This window comes from Odontesthes bonariensis, chromosome 15 (assembly GCF_027942865.1).
Source record: "Odontesthes bonariensis isolate fOdoBon6 chromosome 15, fOdoBon6.hap1, whole genome shotgun sequence".
Classification (NCBI taxonomy): domain Eukaryota; kingdom Metazoa; phylum Chordata; class Actinopteri; order Atheriniformes; family Atherinopsidae; genus Odontesthes; species Odontesthes bonariensis.
In genome coordinates this window covers 34,896,008-34,911,316 of record NC_134520.1, presented here as the reverse complement: position 1 = coordinate 34,911,316, position 15,309 = coordinate 34,896,008, and the positions used below count along the sequence as shown (strand labels likewise).

Here is a 15,309-nt window from a genome sequence, read left to right as displayed (position 1 = left end):
CAGCTTTATGTGTCTGGAGGAAGTAAACACCTGGATGAGAGAGAATTTTCTACAATTAAATAAAGACCAAACTAAGATAATTCTTCTCCCAAAAAGACCAGGAGAAACTCATCCATGCATTTATCTCCAGCAGACTCCATCACTGTAACGCTCTTTTAACTGGACTTTCCACAAAGAGCATTAAACATCTGCAGCTCATCCAGAACGCTGCTGCTGGAGTTTTAACCCGGACTAAGAGATCTGAACACATCACAGCAGCTTTAAAATCTTTACTCTGGCTTCCAGTCAGTCACAGAATAGACTTTAAAAGCCTGCTGATGGTTTACAATCTGTGATCTGTTCAGAGAATATAAAGCCAGCAGAGTTCTGAGATCCAAGGACTCAGGTCAGCTGGTCCAGTCCAGAGTCCAGACTAAACATGGAGAAGCAGCATTTAGCTGTTATGCTGCAAACAAGTGGAACAAACTGCCAGTGGAGATTAAACTTTCACCAAATGGAGACATTTTTAATTCCAGGTTAAAAACATTTCTGTTCTCATGTGTCTATGCATGAAATCTGCACGATATCTTTGAACTTATCTGGACTGTTGCTTGTTTTTAAATTCATTTAAATGATTTTATTTGTTTCTCTTTATGTTCTTTTATGTATTTTAATGCTTCTTCCACTCCCTGCTGCAATGCTTTTATTTTATGTAAAGCACTTTGAACTGTTTTGGATATGAAATGTGCTACAAATAAATTTGATTTGATTTGATTTGATTTGATATGAAAATGTGGTAAAAGGAACAGGCAGATGATCTTTAACACCAACTTCAGAACGATAACAACAATGTTTTGGGTCCTATTTAGCTGAGCTCTCCTTCATGATGTAGGATGGTACAAACTGGTCTGATTTAATTTTTTTTTAAATCAAATCAAATCAAATTTATTTATATAGCACATTTCATGTACAAAACAGTTCAAAGTGCTTTACATAAAATAAAAGCATTGCAGCAGGGAGTGGAAGAAGCATTAAAAATACATAAAATAACATAAAGAGGAACAAATAAATTAATTTAAATGAATTTAAAAACAAGCAACAGTCCAGATAAGTTCAAATATATCATGCAGATTTCATGCATAGACACATGAGAACAGAAATGTCTTTAACCTGGATTTAAAATGTCTCCATTTGGTGAAAGTTTAATCTCCACTGGCAGTTTGTTCCACTTGTTAGCAGCATAACAGCTAAATGCTGCTTCTCCATGTTTAGTCTGTCTTTAAAGAAAATAATAGATTTGTTTCTATCATTAACATAACCTACAGTCAACGGCAACATTAGTCAAAGTGATTTCCCCATACAGCTTAATTAAAAACACAACATGGCAGCAACGAGGTTTTATTTTGAAAGGAACCGGAAGTGGGTTTTTTGTTTAGCAGCGAGAGAACTCAAACATACAGTCGGAAAAGTACCGGGAGGCTGAGCCAGGACAATTAGTATCCGAGCAAAAGTTGAAGCCGAAGGTTGTGAATGAAGATGGATTCTGCTGCTGTGGAGATAGACGGCAGCGTGATGGAAGGAGTGAGTATTCGCACTTTATTCGGCCGGAAAAGCGGCAGAAAAGCTGCTGTTGTCCCGCTGTTGGCATAACATGCTAACAGAAGGCTAACGGCGGCGGCTAGCAGCCGCTTCTTCCCGCACTGATGCAGCTTCTAATCCGGCGTCGTTTCTCCGCAGGGCGGACAGATCCTGAGAGTCTCCGCGGCGCTCAGCTGCATCACCGGCTCTGCCATTAAAATCACCAAAATCCGAGCTGGGAGGAGCACGCCGGGGCTCAGGTGAGTTAGCAGCCGCCTGCTAGCAGGCTAACGTTAGCCTATTCATTGAAGTTGATTTTTGGCTAAGTTACTCAGCACAAATGGATTTTTTTTTTTTTTTTTTTTTTAAATTTTGTAATTATCAATACAGTTTTTTTATTGTGTTTATTTAAAAACGGATCACTTTGAAGAGTTTAAGCATCTCGCTTCCACCTAGATGTTGCAGATGAGAAACTTTTGGCACAATTCTTTGGAGAAAAGACTTGAACCAGACTCCAGTGAAAATATCCCTAAATTAAGGTTGTCGACGAGCGCATTTAATTTTTGAACCATTACTGGGGTCATACGGCTTGAAAACTGAACCCACTTAAATTCGGCGTGGCAACATTTTGAGTTTGATCGTTTAAACTTTTGACTAAACCTCCCAAATTGTTCCTAATTGTCTGTGCCGCAGTCCCGTTTTTTCATTCCGCGTCATCAAGCGTCTGTGAATCAATTATGTTAATTAGATTTAATTTTTTTTTTCCTTTGGCTGGATTCTCTTTGTGTAGATTTTATTATACTGCTTTGAAACATATAAACAACTTAATTGTGTATATTTCTCTATGTTTTTCTTGCTGTAAATTGAGGCCAATTAGCAAAATAAGACGAGGAGATGTAAAACGGGGAGTTTTTTAAATGGAGTTTGGTGGTGCTCATTGATGTGTTGTGTGTGCTCAGACCACAGCACCTGAGCGGCCTGCAGGTGGTCTCAGACCTGTGTTCAGGCAGTCTGCAGGGAGCCAGCATCGGCTCCACTGACATCAGTCTGACTCCAGGAAAGATCCAGTCTGGAAACCACACGGCCGACACGCAGACCGCAGGGTGAGACGCCGCGAACAGCTGCTGCTTGTCCCTGAGGTGCACTGTGCTCATTGATTCTTTATGATCTGTTTGTTCGTCAGGAGTGTGTGTCTGCTGCTGCAGGTCGCTCTGCCCTGCGCTCTGTACGCCGACGCCGCCTCACAGCTCTGCCTGAAGGGAGGAACCAACGCAGAGATGGCTCCCCAGATAGACTACACCGTCAAGGTACTTTCAAAGCGCACTCGGAGGGATTCGAGGGTCAACAAATGGGGGGCTGAAACGATTCCTCAAATAACTGAATTACAAAAACTCCTCAGTGCAATCAAGATTGCTACATTGTGCACAATTACTGTCACACAACGTGCTAAACACGCTCTGAAATGCTCTCGTTGAAACGGCTGTTTCATGATATTATAGAATAGAAAAACTCCTTCAAATTAGTCAAGAAGCTCAAAAAAATATAAATATTTACGATGATTGTGTATTAGCAACAACAATAATAATACAAATTCTAATAAAAAATACTACTACTACTAATAATAATAATAAATGACTAAATAAATAAATAAAAATAATCAATCAATTTGAGAAGAACTCAGAAGTCACTGTTAAAAAGCCAAGAATAAATACGACTCCCCTTTTCTTAGTATTATTTATTTCTCAGAATACTATTTTTTTTTTTACCACGTTTTTTTTCCCCCATAGGGCTGGGCAATGATTAAAATGTTTAATCTAATTACTCACATGATTTCCCTGATTAATCACGATTAATCTCATTTGTACGCAGAATCAAAAAATGAATCCAAAAGTAGTGTATAGCTTTTAGCATTTAGCTTTATTTTAAATGTGCTGCCATATGAATGAAAGTGCCATAACATTTGTTGTGCAAACACACTTTTAACATCAGCATCTTTCTGTAGTTTTTATGTAGAAGCCTCGCTCCACTGTCTGTTTCCTTGAATGACTTGCTGCTATCAGTTGTGTGTTTTGCCTTTAAGTGATATTTTAGACTGGAACTACTACGCTGAGAAGACAATTCAACTTGGCAGTGTTTACAGATGACTTTGGTTCTGTCGACTCCGCCGTCTGGAAGAACTTTAACATGAAAATGGCCGAGTAAAAGTTATGAGGAGTTATATGATCAGGCTGCTGTTCCAGGTTATTTTAAGAGACAGTTTTCAGTAGGACTCCTTTCAGAGAGACGGTGATCAGTGCCAGCTGTTATTTTAACACCATATTAAAGGGATAATCCGGAGTAAAATGCACTTTAGGTCAATTTACGGGATGTTGGGAGTACATACGTTGAGTTGACATCAAAATCATGTCATTCGGTTGTGTTTTGAGAATTTCGATTTGACCGTTTTGAGCCAAAAGTCGTTAGCCTGGAGGAGAGTGGGGCATATGGTATCGCCGCTACAAAACGCTATTTTTACACCTCTTCTACAGCTCCAAACAACATAACGCTTACGTGGTAGTGAGTAGAGGGTCCCTAAAGCCAAACAGAAGTGTCCCGAGGTCTTCATGTGGTCGGATAGAGAGTCCAGAATGAATTTAATCAAGCCAGTACCTTTCCGGAAATGCTCCTGCTGCAGCTGGCACCTTCAGCGTAAAGTCCGTATAGTAGAGAGCCGAGTGTGGAGTAACTCGCTCTGGAAATTCACAATTTCGTTGCCGTTTTTTTTACAAACATAGTCCAGTATTTCTTTCTAAAGTGAAATGAAGTTGTATGCAACAGCAAAGCCTAGCTTACTAACAGGTTGGAATTGTATAAAATGTCACGTGACCTTACGTCTCGCGTGACCGAGCCTCTTGTTTACGGAAGACGTCTTTTGCGTGACTGGAGTGACCATCACAGAAGAAGGAGAGGCGTGTGAGCAGATTGTTGAACAAACAGCGGAGCAAACTTTTGGAGTTATGGTGCGTGTTTGTTCCTATCCTGGCTTTCGAAAGAAATACTGGACTATGTTTGTAAAAAAAAAAAAAAAAAAAAACGGCAACGAAATTGTGAATTTCCAGAGCGAGTTACTCCACACTCGGCTTTCTACTATACGGACTTTACGCTGAAGATGCCAGCTGCAGCAGGAGCATTTCCGTAAAGGTACTGGCTTGATTAAATTCATTCTGGACTCTCTAGCCGACCACATGAAGACCTCGGGACACTTCTGTTTGGCTTTAGGGACCCTCTACTCACTACCACGTAAGTGTTATGTTGTTTGGAGCTGTAGAAGAGGTGAAAAATAGCGTTTTGTAGCGGTGACATCATATGCCCCACTCTCCTCCAGGCTAACGACTTTAGGCTAAAAACGGTCAAATCGAAATTCTCAAAACGCATCCGAATGACATGATTTTGATGTCAACTCAACGTATGTACTCCCAGCATCCCGTAAATTGACCTAAAGTGCATTTTACTCCGGATTATCCCTTTAACGTGTGCTGACCTACTGATTAGTTGCCACAAACTGTTTTTTCCTTCCTTTTAACGTGATTATTTCTATGGCTCACACAGCTCAGGACAGACAGATGGGGGAGAAGATGGTAATCTTTATGGTTGCCATGACGGTCACCCACAGGATGATCTTTTCCCATATATTTGGTTACCAGTTAGAAAAAAGCCACAGTAACGACAGCAAAGCCTTTCTGAAAAGTTCAGAAATTTTCAGCTGGAAGCTGAACAACCGAGAAACGTCTGGGAGACAGAATAAAGTTCTGTGGTCATCCAGGAACACATTGGCTATGTTCGAAACCGAATACTGCATACTCATCGATCGGAGCATTTACCCACAATGCATTTCGCTCCTGCCCGAAATCAGCCGGCCTGAAGCTGATTTCCCTCTAAACTCTGTAAACTTTAGCAACATTTGAAACATTTTCAGGTGAGAAAGTAGTCGTTTAGATCCCCAACGTGTTGAAAACCTGACAAAATACCGGCTGTTTACAATTTTGTTCCCACGAATTCGGCGCTACTAAAGCTAGCCGCAGTGAGCTAACGCACTTCCTGTTATTTTCACAAAATAAAATACCCGTTGCCTTTTATCATAGGGAAAGACATTACCATACAATTGGTGCTTTTGTTTTGGAAACAGGAAGTGAACCTACCCTCGTTGTAGCTAGCTTGAAACTGCTGTTTTGACAGGAAATGACGATCGGCGACGTCACGTTAAGTTGCATCTTGGGTAGTTTGAGTATGAGTAGTAACCTCATGATGCATACGCAACATTTAGGAGAATCTAGTATGCATCCGGGAACTTCTCGCTTACTAACTCAGTAAGTTAGTATGAGTAGGAGAAGTATGCGGTTTCGAACACAGCCATTCAGTCCACAGCAAGCTAACGCGTTACCTTTGCATCTCAGTGTGGCTAAATCAAAAGGCAGGTTGGCTGAAATCGACTCGAGTAAAGAACACATTGAATTACTCGAGGAATCGATTGAATACTCGAGCACCTAAATAATCGTTTCTGTGTAGCGTTCAAAGGCTCCACCACTGCCCCCTACTGGAAGACCTTCGCCAGGACATGCTAACTTAAAAGAGCTAAATATGTTATTCAGGACCCAACTCGAGCTCGACTCGACCCACAAAGAACATATTTAAAGCTGCTGATTTTGAACTGTTCTTTTTATTTATTTGTTAAAATGCTTTAAGCTGTGTGTTGAATGCTAATGAATACACCACTTCAGACTTCTGATTCTGATGGGTAAAAGATTTTAAATAACAGATATTTCGGCTAATAGAGGTTAGCTGTGCCGCTTCCAATAAGAACATTCTGGCTTTCTTCTTCAGGTCTTTAAACCCATCTTGGAGAAGTTTGGGATCCATTTTGACTGCGACGTCAGAATGAGGTGCGTTCATGGTTATATCTGTGTGTGTGTGTGTTATCTGGGTGCAGTTTAGTTTCTGACGGCGGGTGTGTTCATTCCTCAGGGGTTACTACCCTAAAGGCGGAGGAGAGGTGATGGTGACGGTGAATCCGGTCAAAGAGCTGCAGCCCGTCACCATGACGGAGAGAGGAAACATCACCAAGATCCACGGCAGAGCGTTCGTAGCCGGAGTGCTGCCCTTTAAGGTAGCGTTTACTGTGTATAAATACGTAAATTAGGGAGAAAATGAAGGTATTTATTCATTTAAATGTTTAAATCGGTCAGCTGTAGGAAGGAAACATGTAGCTTTTCAGGAGCATTTCAAAGAAAAGAGAAAACACTGAACAGTGTCCATTGTACAAGCCAGTTAGCTTAGCACGATAGCACAACGTCAATGCTACAGAATCTCAGCAGAAAGCAGCCAGTTCACATATCGAGTCCACTGAGCGGAACAAACACAAGGGAACGTTTCACGTTAGCATTTTAATGGAACTCAGTCTCCTTGTTAGCTGAGAAGGAAGCTAGCAGAGAGCAGAAAGATAGCAGAGAACGGAAGGAAGCTAGCAGTGAACGGAAGGAAGCTAGCAGGGAACGGAAGGAAGCTAGCAGGGAACGGAAGGAAGCTAGCAGAGAACGGAAGGAAGCTAGCAGGGAACGGAAGGAAGCTAGCAGGGAACGGAAGGAAGCTAGCAGGGAACGGAAGGAAGCTAGCAGGGAACGGAAGGAAGCTAGCAGGGAACGGAAGGAAGCTAGCAGAGAACGGAAGGAAGCTAGCAGAGAACGGAAGGAAGCTAGCAGGGAACGGAAGGAAGCTAGCAGGGAACGGAAGGAAGCTAGCAGGGAACGGAAGGAAGCTAGCAGAGAACGGAAGGAAGCTAGCAGGGAACGGAAGGAAGCTAGCAGGGAACGGAAGGAAGCTAGCAGGGAACGGAAGGAAGCTAGCAGGGAACGGAAGGAAGCTAGCAGGGAACGGAAGGAAGCTAGCAGGGAACGGAAGGAAGCTAGCAGGGAACGGAAGGACGCTAGCAGAGAACGGAAGGACGCTAGCAGAGAACGGAAGGACGCTAGCAGAGAACGGAAGGACGCTAGCAGAGAACGGAAGGAGGCTAGCAGAGAACGGAAGGAGGCTAGCAGAGAACGGAAGGAGGCTAGCAGAGAACGGAAGGACGCTAGCAGAGAACGGAAGGACGCTAGCAGAGAACGGAAGGACGCTAGCAGAGAACGGAAGGACGCTAGCATAGAACGGAAGGAAGCTGAGGCAACTTGTGTTTATTGTGTGGGACAAATAGTGGCTATTTCTGTTAAAATGTCACCAGAACTACCCGCTAACACACCATCATATTATCCTTAATGTGCCCATCAGAGCAGCTTCAGTCTGTTAATGTGAACTAATATTCTGAGTCCCATCAAAGTCCAACCAGAATAAAAACAGCAAATTTTATCTGACATGTTGTATCTGTAACTAGGGATGTTAACCGATGACCGTATGACCGATGGTTGACCGAATCAACGTCATCCGGTTAGAATTTTTCTGCCGTTGGTTTAAAAAAAAAATCACTAGGCTATATCTTTAGAAATGTTATGTGAGCATGAGCCATCCCACGATGGAAGAACAACCGCAGCAGAGCTCACGTAGCGCCCTCCTCAGAGGTCCTCTCTTACACCGGTTGCAACTTGTACGCCATACATGACGGTCCTGTCTGCGCAGTTAAAAAAAAAAATCGCCACTATTAACCTAAATAAAGCTAATGTGGCTGCGTGTGGACTACAACATAATAATAATTGTAACACTGTAATGGCAAAAGACACAAGACTAACTTAGCCTACTTGTTGTGATATATTCATCTGTACTTAAATGGCAAGACGACAGGAACTTATTGCAAAGGATTTTGTGCAGCATAGGCTACGCCACAGAGGATGTTGGCATTCGGTAAGTTTTTTTTTTAACGAAGTCATTGGTTAACCTACTTTCCTGTAACACCGCCAAATGCACCGTTCTCTGTTTGTGACTTTGTAACGGGGGCTTTTAACAGCCCGAGTTCGGTGCCGCGTTTGATTCGTGTTTAAAAAGTACCGTGACTGGAAGGGCGCCATTGCGCGTATGTGTGGCTGTGCGTGTCTGCGCAGGCACAGCAATTATTTTTCTACCCAAAACCCTTATTCCTCCACAAGTACGCCTAGAACTAGTGGTCAATGATTGGGGAAAATGTATAATACCAAGGGCACGAACCAACATTGATTGTGTGGAGGGAGCCTAACCAGTCTAAAATGGGGACATAACTTGTTCCACGCGGCAGAGAAAGACGCGCGACAGGACACAGATATCATAAATGGCACTTATAGAATTTTCGGTGACCGACTTTAATCGACTAATGAGGCTCAGTGGTCGGTCAAGACTTTTTTTAAATTTCGACATCCCTATCTGTAACATCAGAGAACTGCTGGTTAAGGTGTCGAGTTAACTTCTGTTATTCTGAGTTATTCTGTGTTGTCTAATAACAGACAATAAAACAGGAACTAAGAGGCTTTATTAGGATTTCAGCTGCAGTAAAATACAGTTTATGAAAGCAGAGACGGTAGGAGAGAAGCTAACAGATGTTAGCACAGCTGGATGTTAGCTAGGAAGCTAATAGCTGCTGTTCTATAGTCCTGTTATTTTGGAGATGAATGTGTTCTGAATGCTGTTTCATATAAATTTCTGTCTATTATTACAAAACTGATTCTTATCTGATTTATCGATGGAATAATCGATTACCTAAATAATCTCTGTATTTTCTGTTGTGTGATCCGTAGTCTGATTTGTGTTTTTATTGGTCTCAGCTGGCTAAAGACATGTCGGCCGCAGCTGTTCGAACCATCAGGAAGGAAATCAAAGATCTATACATCAACATCCAGGCGCTGCAGGAGAAGGAGAAGGCCTGCGGGAGCGGGAACGGCATCATGTAAGCCACGCCCACTGGCTGAGTAGTTTCCTTTTGATGATTCATTATTTATCTGATTGGTTCTTCTCCCGTCTGCGTTTCAGAATCATCGCAGAGTCGTCAACAGGTTGTCTGTTTGCAGGTTCAGCTTTGGGAAAGAAAGGTAACGGCGTCACCTGACCAGCAGGGGGCAGCAACGCACCAAACAGAAGCACAGAACTTAACCCTTAAAGCTTTACTTTTGGGTTTCAAAGGGCTGCAGCTTTAAAATGCTCAGAGATAAAGAGATGCTGTAAAGGGGAAAAATATTCAGTGTGACCCAAAGTTTATGAAGGGAGTAAATTTAATCACCTCATTTGCATGTGGTGACATCACAGATGACATCACTGCTCTTTGGGTTCCACAACTTGTCGTGAACATTGGTTTCTGAGCACATTTCCACCTGTTTTTCTGTTATTTTTTTTCCCTTTTTGATCCTTTTCTGAGTTCATGAACATGACTATGAACAAAGATGCTCCAACTTCTGATCTTTTTCATGTTTTTCTGTCATTTTATCTACATAAAAACAACAGAAAATCAGTCAAAATTAACGTTTTCAGTGTTTGAGTGGCCAAGAACTGGTGTTCTGTTAGTTTAATTTGTTATCAGAGTCCAGAGATCGTCTGTTAGAAGAGGGACAACATTTTTTAAATGAACACACCTTAACTCAGGGTATAATTCAAATAAAACATGTCTGATATCAAGTGTAGGTGAATAGAAACAAGATTTGATGTTAATGTTGGACTTTCAGCCCGTTTTATTCAGGCAGGCGGAGCTTAAACATGAAATGAGATGAATAAAAACACCAGATTCTCTGTGTTGAGCGTTGGACAGCCCAGGTAAACTCTCTCCTGTGTGTTTTCCAGGTGTGTACGCAGATAAAATTGGCATTGAAGCTGCTGAGATGTTGCTGAGAAACATCCGACACAACGGCTGCGTGGACGAGTTTCTGCAGGACCAGGTGAGGCGCCCTCGCCCTCTGATGTACGTCCGTGACCTCACTGTGACATCACTAACCTCTAACTCCTCCTCCTCCGCAGCTCATCATCTTCATGGCACTGGCGAAGGGAACGTCTCGGATTCGAACCGGCGCTGTGACGCTACACACACAGACGGCCATTCACATCGCAGAGCAGCTGACTCAGGTCAGACATAAGGAACCTTTTAGTGTCAGAACTTCATCAGCTTGTTACCTGTAAGGCAGGTGAAGAAATGTCAGCTGATCAGTTTAAAGCTGAAGGTGACACGGACGAGCCAGTCGACCATAAACTCAACATATGATGCAGATTCATTCATATTTTATTTAAATTCGTGAAAGTAAATCTAACCAACCTATTGGGTTAATCTGGTTTTATAGATAAGTACAGCTGAGTATCATCAGCATAGCAATGGAAATTTATTCCATGCTGTCTAATAATGTTACCTAACGAAAGCATGTATAAAGTGAAAAGAATCGGTCCAAGCACAGAACCCTGGGGAACTCCATGACTTACTCTGGTGTGTGAGGAAGATTCTTCATTTACAAGATAAATATGACTTAAACCAGCCTAATGCAGTTCTTTTAATCCCAATAACATGTTCAAGTCTGTGTAATAAAATACTGTGATCGACCGTATCAAATGCAGCACTGAGATCCAACAGGACAAGCACAGACAAGTCCGCTATCAGAGGCTAAGAGGAGATCATTGGTAACTTTCACCTGTTTCTGTGCTATGATGCACTCTGAATCCTGACTGAAACTCGTCAAACTGATTATTTCTGTGGAAAAGATCACAAAGCTGAGCTGCAAGTATTTTTTTCAAGAACTTGGATAGAGGTCGATAATTAGCTATCACTTCTGAATCGAGTAGATTTTTTTAAGTAAAGGTTTATTTACAGCAACCTTAAAAGTCTGTAAGATATAAATAAAACTGAATTGAGTTGTAAAATCTGACATGAAGCAGATTAAAGATTTGATTGTTTGACACTGAAATAATTAGAATAATTAAAAAAAAAAGCAACATTAGCTGGGATTTTGTAACTTTTTTTTATTATTGTATTTAAAATATTTCAGTAAAAGGTGAAAAATATGGGGGAAAAAACATACTTATGTGCTAAAATGTTTATCCTCTTTATTGACTCACACGAGGGGGAATGAAAACTGCTTTGTGAATTGCGTCTTTATCCTGGTAGATATTTAAATAACCTCTTTAGAACTCCATTTTCCTCTTGTGGATGTCCACCACAGGTGTTGTTTTTTTCCTCTGGGATGGTTTCCTATTCGAATGACTTCTTCTCCTGAATTACAAACATTAGCAACATGGCCTACAGCGCCCCCTCTGGTGACGCTACACAGCCGAGTTTATTCTCCTCATACTTGTTCTTTTTTGATAGATTTTCCTCTGATAATAAACTGTTAATTGTTTGAAATAAAAAAAGTGTAATAAATCAGCTTTTTATCTCTCTTCTGACGGCTGTCCAGTACAGATCTTGAACTTTAAAGCTTTAAAACGGAGCCATACTGACAGAAACGTGGGAATCTGAACTGAATCGCTGACTCGTCTCTTGTTGTGTCTGCAGGCAAAGTTCACAATAACAAAGTGTGAGGACGAGCTGAGCAGCAACCTCACCTATTTCATCGAATGTCAAGGATCAGGAGCGGTTAACCCCAACCTGTAGCCGAACACACTCACAGTAACGCGCTCTGTAAACACACTGAAGACACACTCTCTCTACTGGACTCCACAGCTGCTCTCATCATGGCCGACCCTCTTAGCTTCTGTCTCTCAGGGTTTTTCCTCAAATGCTGTAATAATTAAATAAATAAAACTCTTCCCCACGTTAACGCACATTTCTGCCTGTTTTTTAAATTGATTTAAACAAATGTTTGAAAGTATTTGACTGTTGTGTTTTCCTTTATGATATCTAGAGAAGAAGGGACAGTCTGGAGAAAAGATGTCCGACTCGAGCAACTCATCTTTAACTTTAACTTTCATTTGAGAGTTTGATAATCTGATAAATCAGACTCTGCACTGACTTTACAAGACGAATACTAAACAGGAGAATTGGTCCTTAATGTGTGAATTATTTTTTTTCATTGCCCAAAATCAACACGACTGTTCAAAAGAAAAAGAACGGGTCCTTGTACAGATCCAGGTGGAACACCACCATCTGGTCAAATTGGAAAACAATTACCTCCCAAATCCAAAAACCCTGGTATTTATTTGATGCTCCTTTGTTTGAAAGTTGACATCCTGCTGCTAAATAAAATGTAGGTTAATCCAGAACTTCTGCTCGGTCTGCACAGCAGGCAGTGATACCAAGGGAGAGAAAATAGGGCCAAGAGATTGTGAGGTCTGTTTTTAGATTTATTCATCTTTTCATCACTTCTTTTATCTGGACCAGGGCCGGCCCAAGCCTTTATGGGGCCTTAAGCAGAATTTCATTTGGGGCCCCCCCACCATCACCTCAGCTCCAGATGCCTCATTATTCCACAGGCTACACTGTTATGTGTGTAACGGACCCACAATCATTAGCATTATTTGTAATCCTCTTACATTATACAGGTGTCATTCTTGTTTTTAACCTTAAAGGGATAGCAAACTCATAAATATGGTTTAATTAACTTCTACATAAAGAGTGATGTATAAGTATGGCTCATTAATTGAACTATTTGAAAGTAACATCAGCAGGCTGGAGACTGCATTTATACTAAACACGTTAAATAGTTTAATTTCTTTCAGATGTGCAATGGTGTGCAAAATGTTCAAAATACAAAATAGAATCAAATGACATTCACATTATCTTACAGAAAAATAAAGTTGTAATCAAAATTAAATTCAAAATTGCTCTCTGGGGCCCCCTGGTGGCGTGGGGGCCCTAAGCGACCGCATAGTTGGCATATGCCTTGGGCCGGCTCTGATCTGGACTGGATCATCTCTGTGTTTGGATAGGAATTGTGGGTAATGTAGTTTACTTTAAATATGAAATATGGATCAGTTGGGTCTGAACCTGCAGGATGAAGGAAAAAGGGAACTAAATGTGTATGTAATAGACTTGGTCTGTTGGATCTGAACCAGCACTTCCTGTGGCTCCCACCTTGTTTCCGTGGCGTCATCGGCCCGGTGTCGTGTTGGTCGTCCCTCTAACCTCTTTAACTCACCTGCTGCAGGTGAGCTGATGTACAGTGCGCACAGCTGGAAGCCCGGCTCGGAGCTGAATGTGTGTTGAAACCCGAGGACGCTGTAAACTCACACCTCAGTAACCCGACCCGGGTCACCCGACACCTCCTGGGCTCAGCGGCGTCCTCGCAGTCTGCTCGCCGCCCTGCAGCATGGCGGACACCGGGGGCTGGAGGACGTACCAGGCCGACCCCCGGATCCTCCAACCGGGACCGGGACCTGGAGCCGGATCGGCTCCGAACTGTGTGTGGATCTCACTGATCGCAGGTGAGTCTGATTTCATCATCGGGTCAGTTTATTTCAGCTTCATTTTCCTCGTTTTTGATTGGCTCAGAATTTAACTCGACCCAATAAAAGTCTGATTCTGACTTATTTCATCTCTGGAGGAAACATCCAGAAACAGAACTGAGAGCAGTTTGAGATATTTCACCAAAGATTTGAGCCTGAATTCATCTGCAGCGTCAGAACTGATGCTGCGGTTATAAAAGAGGAAAAAGCTGCTGATGATCTGCTGCAACTGGTGAAAAAAACTATAAATAACAACTTTTCAGCTTTTAGTGTCACTTTGGATCAGAAATGAGACGTTAGTTTGTTGTTCTGGAGCGTTTTAGATAAATTACAAACAACCAGAAAGAGTTCCATCGTGTCAACATTTAGTTTCTTTAGTTAAAATTAAGAGTTTTGGTCAGTTTTACATTCTAAGACACAAAGTCAACACTAAACTCACTAAAATTCCCATTTTTAAAAAATTTCCTGAATGATTATGACTCTTAGATTTAAAACTGTGACTTTTTAAAACATTTGTTAACTAATTTAACGAGAACTTTTAGTCCTTTTTTTAGGTCAAAATCCTGTTTTTAACAGCAAGTAAAACTACAGATGTTGTAGTTTTCAACTGCAGAGAAACTTAAATGATTATACAAATGAATTAAAAGACAAAATAACTTTAGTTTGATAAAAAATTTGGTCTTTTTAAGAATGCCGGGAATCAGATCTAACCCCGAAACCATCAAAATCAGGTTTATTGCCAAGTAGGTTTGCGCTGACGAGGACTTTGACTGTAGTTGGTGCAGATAATATAGATAAATATGTACAGAATCTAAAAGATAAGGGGCTGTGGTGCAAGCTGAATGCTGCAAATACTATAAATGTGCAGATATGAACAGGAAGAAGTGGTTCCAAATAAATAGACTGAAGGTCTGAAGATGCTACGCTAATGTAGCTCGTAGGTCTGGAAGGGAAGAGAGGGGCTCCGGGCCTTGTTGATGAGGCTAGTAACAGATAACGTTTGTATTTTTCAAATAAAAAACTTCATAATCCCAAAGTTTTATCATTTCACTACACAGTTTATTGAGAATGCTGATGATTTTTTTAACTTTGAGTGTTCGCATTCTAAGATACAAAGTCGATATCATATTCTTTAAGTGGAAAAAAAATCCATATATTATCCAATATTATCCATAAATTTGGCTTTTTGATCACGATTGTTAAAGTTAAAATAAACATGTAGAGGTACTACTAACTTATTTACTATGTAAGTAAAGATATTACACTATTTAACCTTTAAAATGATGCCTTTTTCCATAAAAAGTATAAATCCTGAGATTTTATATAGATTTAACATCGATATTGTAAATTTCAATCACATCAAAACAAAATAACTAATAATTGGTAGATTTTACATCAGCTTTTTTT

At 41.1% G+C, this 15,309-nt stretch overlaps 1 protein-coding gene across 1 annotated transcript; it reads left to right on the top strand.

Moving 5' to 3' along the window:
• Positions 1 to 1,415: 1,415 nt before the first annotated feature.
• On the top strand, positions 1,416 to 12,278 carry rtca (RNA 3'-terminal phosphate cyclase). Its single transcript, XM_075484495.1, has 11 exons — positions 1,416 to 1,560; positions 1,717 to 1,817; positions 2,517 to 2,660; positions 2,741 to 2,864; positions 6,418 to 6,476; positions 6,559 to 6,700; positions 9,315 to 9,436; positions 9,520 to 9,578; positions 10,321 to 10,415; positions 10,495 to 10,599; positions 12,014 to 12,278. The coding sequence occupies exons 1-11, from the start codon at positions 1,510 to 1,512 to the stop codon at positions 12,110 to 12,112; spliced, it is 1,101 nt and encodes a 366-aa protein (XP_075340610.1). The 5' UTR covers positions 1,416 to 1,509; the 3' UTR covers positions 12,113 to 12,278.
• The last annotated feature ends 3,031 nt before the right edge of the window (positions 12,279 to 15,309 follow it).

What these genes read in the sequence shown, in the direction of transcription:
- rtca (XM_075484495.1), top strand. Translation starts at nt 1,510, where the DNA reads ATGAAGATGGATTCTGCTGCTGTGGAGATAGACGGCAGCGTGATGGAA. An exon ending in TTCAGCTTTGGGAAAGAAAG is followed by an intron (nt 9,579 to 10,320) that starts GTAACGGCGTCA and finishes TGTGTTTTCCAG; the next exon opens with GTGTGTACGCAGATAAAATT. An exon ending in TCGCAGAGCAGCTGACTCAG is followed by an intron (nt 10,600 to 12,013) that starts GTCAGACATAAG and finishes TTGTGTCTGCAG; the next exon opens with GCAAAGTTCACAATAACAAA.